The sequence below is a fragment of the Aegilops tauschii genome, chromosome 4 (assembly GCF_002575655.3).
Source record: "Aegilops tauschii subsp. strangulata cultivar AL8/78 chromosome 4, Aet v6.0, whole genome shotgun sequence".
In the NCBI taxonomy this organism is placed as follows: domain Eukaryota; kingdom Viridiplantae; phylum Streptophyta; class Magnoliopsida; order Poales; family Poaceae; genus Aegilops; species Aegilops tauschii.
In genome coordinates this window covers 374260124-374266414 of record NC_053038.3, presented here as the reverse complement: position 1 = coordinate 374266414, position 6291 = coordinate 374260124, and the positions used below count along the sequence as shown (strand labels likewise).

Here is a 6291-nt window from a genome sequence, read left to right as displayed (position 1 = left end):
GAACTCCTCTCGCCACTCCCCATCAATCAACTCAAATTAACCAGAACGAAACCTAAATTGAATTGAATATGCAAATGGAAAAACTAAAACGATGCCCGAATACATACATTGTTTAAACGAAACCCATTTAGCTATCCCCGATACTGTTTCAGAGCTCAATTCGATTTAATTCGGGATCAATTCGATTTAATTCGGTTTAAAAAACGTGTTTATTAAACAACAACTGGCGGTTTAAAAAGGTGGGCGGAGGGACACGAGCTGACGAGCAGCAGTACTACTATGCAGACGTCTGAACTTGAAGGGGAAGCAGGACAGTACCAGTAAAGCACGGGACCGAACCGAGGAGATCACGCCTCCTCCGTCTCTCCCACTCCCACGGCAGCAATCCAGCGAGGCACGGCAAGCAACCAGCGGCCGAGGGGGCGGGGGCCTCGGGTCTTCGGGCAGCCCACCACGCCGCGGCGGCGATCCACCGGGGTGGCGGGGCGGAGATGTCGGACGCGCTGATCAACGGCCTCGCCGGCGCCGGCGGCGGGATCGTCGCCCAGCTCCTCACCTACCCCCTCCAGACCGTACGTCTCGCCTCCCCGCGCCCCAGATTGCTCGCTCGCTCGCCTTTTGCTGTTGTTGCTTCCGCGTGCTGAACGGGGAAGGGTTTCCGCGGCAGGTGAACGCGCGGCAGCAGACGGAGCGGGACCCCTCCAAGCCGGCGTTCAAGGACGGCGCCGTCCGCCAGTTGTGCCTGGTCCTCCTCCTCCCCCCGACCCCCTTCTCCTCTTCGTCCGGGCTGACGCGTAATCTGCCCTGATCCGAGTCTAATGCTTCCATGATCTCCTCTTCTGCTCTAGTAGGTGGTGCAGAACGAGGGGTGGGAGCGACTCTACGGCGGCCTGGCGCCCTCGCTCGTCGGCACCGCGGCCTCTCAGGTTCGTTCCCTGCTTGCTCGATTCACCTACTACCTGCCTGCCTTGTTTTTCTTCTTCCTGTGAATACAAGTCCAGCCTTGTTTTTGAGATGCTTTACACGCTTCTTGATGAAATTGATGTGCTATTAGGGTGTCTACTACTTCTTCTACCAAATATTCCGGAGCAGGGCGGAGGCAGCATCCCTTCGGCGATCCATTAGAGGAATTGGGGATGGATCCGTCGGGATGTTCCAATCACTCACTGTCGCTGCACTTTCTGGGTAATTCGAATTATTTGTGCATCTATCGTTGACCTCATGCTTTCGCATTGTCTTTTCCTGGACTTAATTACTGTAAGCTCATACTGTGTGTTCTAAAAGGTTACGGCTATGATGATGAGCTTTTTGTGCTCTTGATTCCAAATCTGCACGTTTGCTTTTTGCAGATGCGTTAATGTACTTCTCACGAACCCAATTTGGGTTGTTGTCACACGAATGCAAGTAAGGAAATGCCAGTTTCTGGGAGCAGTGTTTCCCAGTCAACTGCCTTTAGTGGAAATCATTTGATATCCTGAATACTAATTTATTATTGTCTGCAGACTCACAGAAAGGCAAACAAACAGCAAGGCCCTCAGGATCAGGGTTTGACATCTGCTCTTGATAAGGCCCTACAACCTGCCCCAGTGGAAAACGTCCCTCATAAAACTATCAATGTTGTATGTATCCCTGATCATTCTCCCTCTAGGATAAGACAATAGGGATGCAATTACATTTTGCTGACTACTACATGTCTGATTAACGTTTTGTTCTTAACCATATTGGGAAAAGGTGACGCTACTATTAAGTAGTTTGTGGGATTATAAGGTTGTGACTGGGCTCATGTTACTATTAAGTAATCCCTGCGTCAGCGACACATATTTCGGACGGAGGGAGTACTATTTATTTTGCATCTTGAATATCTTTTGAGGATTTTCGTGGATATGGATGTTTACCTTGTAACTGATAGTTCGTGCACATCCACGTTTCTTTTATTATAATTCATTAGTATGTCATTTCTTGCTAAGTCACAACCTTTGGCATCAGCTAGAAGCCTATAAGGTTACCATCTAGTAACAAGACACATATATCCTTATAATCACTAAGATTTCAAACTGATAAATTCACCCTTTCTCCGCCCTTTATTTGAAGGCGCCCAGCTGGTGAGAATCGGTAATGCCTTAAATTGTTTATAAGTATCAGGTTCGGGTTCCACAGGGTGTCAGGATTCACTAGCTGAACAGTAAGCACTGAAATGATACATGATATATTCTTCACATCATTGCTATGTTGCTGCACGTATCGTACAACAAAGTGCATATGGTTTGTATTCTCGATAAAAGGAACATGGTCTGAGCCGACTCTTTGAATCTTGTAAATGTTGAATTATGATTGTAATGTAAGGAATATAACTTGGTTGGGCTAAACTTATGGGAAAAAATCTTCCTATTTTGAATTTGCATATGTCGGAATGGAAGGGCCTGGGAGTCATCTTGCGGTCAGCATTACAGGACCAAGATAAATAATGTACTAGAATAATGGGGTCAATAATGTTACTTTATGAAGGCACATAACAAATTCATGTTTCCTTTCGTTGTTGTCTTTTATTTATTTATGTAAGGCTGTTATTTCACATGTGATCTTAATTCAAAGCCGCTCTCAACTGCTACAGTTATGAACTAGTTTGAAGTATGGCTGATTGACTTAGTCTATCTGCAGATTCAGGATCTTTACAAGGAAGCTGGAGCGTTTGGCTTCTGGAAAGGGGTTATTCCAGCTCTTATTATGGTAAGTCTCTGTTTTTCGCACTTTCTGTTTCTCAGTGGTCTTACAAGGGTGGTTCACCACGTTTTACCTGCTACTAGGTCAGCAATCCCGCAATTCAGTTCATGCTGTACGAGACTCTTCTTAAGAAGCTGAAGAAGAGACGTGCCTCTAATTTTAAGGGGGCTCAAGGACTGACTGCTATTGAAGTAAGCTATAGCTTTTCTGGTGAATTATTTTTAGTGATTATTAGGAGGTCTGTTGCTGGGGCCTGAAGGTCCTGAACCTATTACTTATGAATACCTAAAAGTTTGTTCATTCATGATATATATCCAGTCTATAAAAAGGGAACAAGATTTGTTGAAAGCACTTTGGCATTTTGATGTGCTCCTCTAATATTAGCATCTCTTTGTTAGTTAACTATGTTATGGAAATTCGTAACAGCTAACCTCCTTCGTGAAAACCCATGCTCAGGTTTTTCTTCTCGGAGCTGTTGCAAAACTGGGTGCAACTCTTGTTACATATCCTCTTCTAGTTGTGAAGGTGATTATTTGGTGCAGCAGATATAAGTGCAACTTTTCCGCTGCATATTTGTGCATGTATGTCAAACTGAACCATGCTTATGCTACAGGCAAGACTTCAAGCGAAGCAGATGATTGATGATGACAAGAGGCATCGCTACAAAGGTACACGATCAGCCATCATTCGTGTTTTTTAAATGATTCAGTACTGTTGCTTCAGTTCCTCTTTCTGCTACCAAGTCATTTACTTCTCTTCCGGTTATTATTTCTTGCTATTACTGACCTTCCTATCAATTATTTCATTGCATGATGTCTTCCTTTCAGGCACATTTGATGCAATCACAAAAATGATGCATTATGAAGGCCTATCAGGGCTTTATAAAGGAATGGGCACAAAAATTGTACAGAGTGTTTTTGCTTCTGCTCTCCTTTTTATGATCAAGGAGGAGCTGGTGAAAGGTGCTCGATTCTTGGTAACCGGTGACACCAGCCTGGTAAAGAAGTTGCCTTCAAAGCCGTCAAGATGATCTAGGTCTGCGCAGAAGTGTTAGTTGCTGATTATATATCATAAATTGCAAACAGAGTAGGCAAAAAGAGCTCGCCTCTGAGGCATCAGGTTACAGATGGTAGACACAATGGGTATGTAAACTTGAGATTATACGGTGACCACTATGATTCTCGTAGGTACTGGGATAAATTACACATTGGATAGGATATTTAAGCCATTCATGTAATGTAAAATATATTCAGGAACGTTGGAACATCAAAAATAAGTTGGTAGTTCGAATTGCAACTGTCTCATGTGCTCGGGTCTCTTGGTTTTCTTTAGCTTGTGTTTGTTTCATGAAAGGATGTCTTGTAGTATATCTGAAAATCAGCAATTACTTCAGCTTATCGATATTGGAAAGTATCTATAACACCAGTGAGTGAGCAGTGAGCCTGGTACTTTAGGGACTAGAGCTGACTTTGGAAACTAAAGTGTAAACTAACTACCTGATAGGAGAAAGAACTCCAGATGGAATTTAATTTGTCTTTTTGGGTATTCTTCCTGCTTTGTTCTGAAATCTATCAAAAATCTTATATAAGACATTGAAAGTTAGGACATCACCCCCATAATAATTTGTTTCAATCATTGTTCTTTTATAAGAAAAGTGTAACTTTTTTTGAACAAAATCTTTCTGTGATGAAAAATCTTTATCCTAAATGTCACCAGGGGAAAACCCGGTTTTTTAGAGCATCTCCAACCGGGCACCCCATGTTGGCCCCAAACGCCCGGGCGGCCTGCCCGGTCATTGTTTAGTCAGGTATTCGCCACCCAACTGGGTTGTGCTTTGGATTGTCCGGTACTCTTCATACTCAGCCCATATGTGCGACAGATATGGGGACACCCAAACACGCCCGCCACGTAGGTTGTGGCCCGCTATGGCCCACCACAACCCCACAAATGCCCCACCTATCGGACAAAACCCTAGTTCAGTCCACACTCGACCGCTCCACTCAGTCTCCTCCCATTCCCGTCCCTTTTCGTCCCCTCCCCTCACCATGGCCGGCTTCGGCAGTGACTACGGCATTCTTTGTCCGTCCAGATCGCGGTTCGGCAGGAAGGCCGATCCGAACGGACTCCTGAAGGAGGACGACTACGATAGCGAGGCGCTGGACGACGAGGAGCTAGTGCTCCACATCACCATTAAGCGTTCGTGGGTGGACACTGGCGGGAGCTCGAGCTCTGCGCCATCCTCGGTGGCCCGCTGACGCAATGCGGCCGAGCGTGACGGGCCGTCTCGCTTTGCGCCGCTGCAGATCCGGTGTCGGGTGTGCCTCTCCCCTTCCCCTCCGAAGAACCATGTCTTTTGGGCGGATTGTGTTATATATTTGTAATTCTGATCTACATAGCAATGTTGATCTAGGTAGTTGCATGCTTTGGATGAATTTGGGGGTTGGACGATTTGAGGATGACGGTTGTGGGCGAGGACAAATAGACGGTGCAAGTCAGTGTTTGTAGACGCGTCTGAACGCATTCGCGGATGTATAGAGACCATATTTGACAACCAGGGTTGTAGATGCTCTTAGAGCAACTCTAGCAGATATTGCGAATCCGCCGTCCCACAGAATAACCGTTAACCTAAGGTACTGGGGCAAAAAAAGGTCCCGAACAAGTGCCATATATCGGGCCGTCCCATAATTTACAGTTTCCTTTATCCTTGGCGGGATGGAAATTTCTGCACCAACCGCCATGCCTCGCCTGCTCCCAACCCCAACGAGCCCAGCGCCGCTGCCGCCTAGGGCCGTGGAGCAGTGTGGGTGCAGGCCGGAGACAGTGGTGTGTTCAGCTACCGGGGAGGCTCGGGGAAGGGTGCAGGTAGCGGTGGAGCCTCCCTAGCGTCTAGCGACGCACTCGCCGGCCAATGGGAGGGGCATCAGAGAGCTAGGGGACTGGGCGGCGCGCGCGTGCTTGGGGAGGCGAGGGGACATGGGGGCATGGGAGACTGGGCACGCAGCTTGCGACTCAGCACGAGGGAGGAGGAAGGAGGCGGGGCAGGAGCAAAGGGCTCGCCGCCGGCGACAAATGCAACAGTCCCCGACCCCGCACCCCTGCATCACCCCGGTCATCGGCCCCCGCAACGGCCGCCTCGCCCACACCTACTGCTCCTCGCCAGCCACCCTGGCGAATCTCGGGCGTGAGCAGCAGCTCGGGCGCTGTCATGGGAACAATTCCGACAGTAAAAGAGGAGACTTTTTACTGTGCATCATACTACCCAACATAGTGGGTAGTATTTAGTTGATCCAATGGTCAGTATTGATCTATAAAATTTTCACTCAAGGACATGTTAGTAATTCTCAATAAGAGGTAGATTTATTCTTTCTTAGCTTTAATCATAATTATATTAATCTAATTAATTAAGTTAATCCCATCTGACGCGACATTGTTCCTCCGCTGCTCACGAGGCCACGCCGCCGCAAAAATCTCCATGCGGCTCGCCGGCGCAAGGACCTCCGCTATACCCACTCCCTTGCAGCCAATGCATGCACACAGAACAACACGGCTTCATGTGGCGCCCGGTGCACT

At 47.3% G+C, this 6291-nt stretch overlaps 1 protein-coding gene across 1 annotated transcript; it reads left to right on the top strand.

Annotated features, from left to right (window-relative positions):
• Positions 1-239: 239 nt before the first annotated feature.
• On the top strand, positions 240-4017 carry LOC109779278 (peroxisomal nicotinamide adenine dinucleotide carrier). The gene is made up of 11 exons (XM_020337877.3): positions 240-572; positions 668-745; positions 852-926; positions 1055-1185; positions 1350-1404; positions 1503-1619; positions 2659-2727; positions 2805-2912; positions 3178-3246; positions 3335-3389; positions 3549-4017. Exons 1-11 carry the CDS (start codon positions 492-494, stop codon positions 3749-3751), a joined length of 1041 nt encoding a protein of 346 aa, XP_020193466.1. The 5' UTR covers positions 240-491; the 3' UTR covers positions 3752-4017.
• Positions 4018-6291: the final 2274 nt, after the last annotated feature.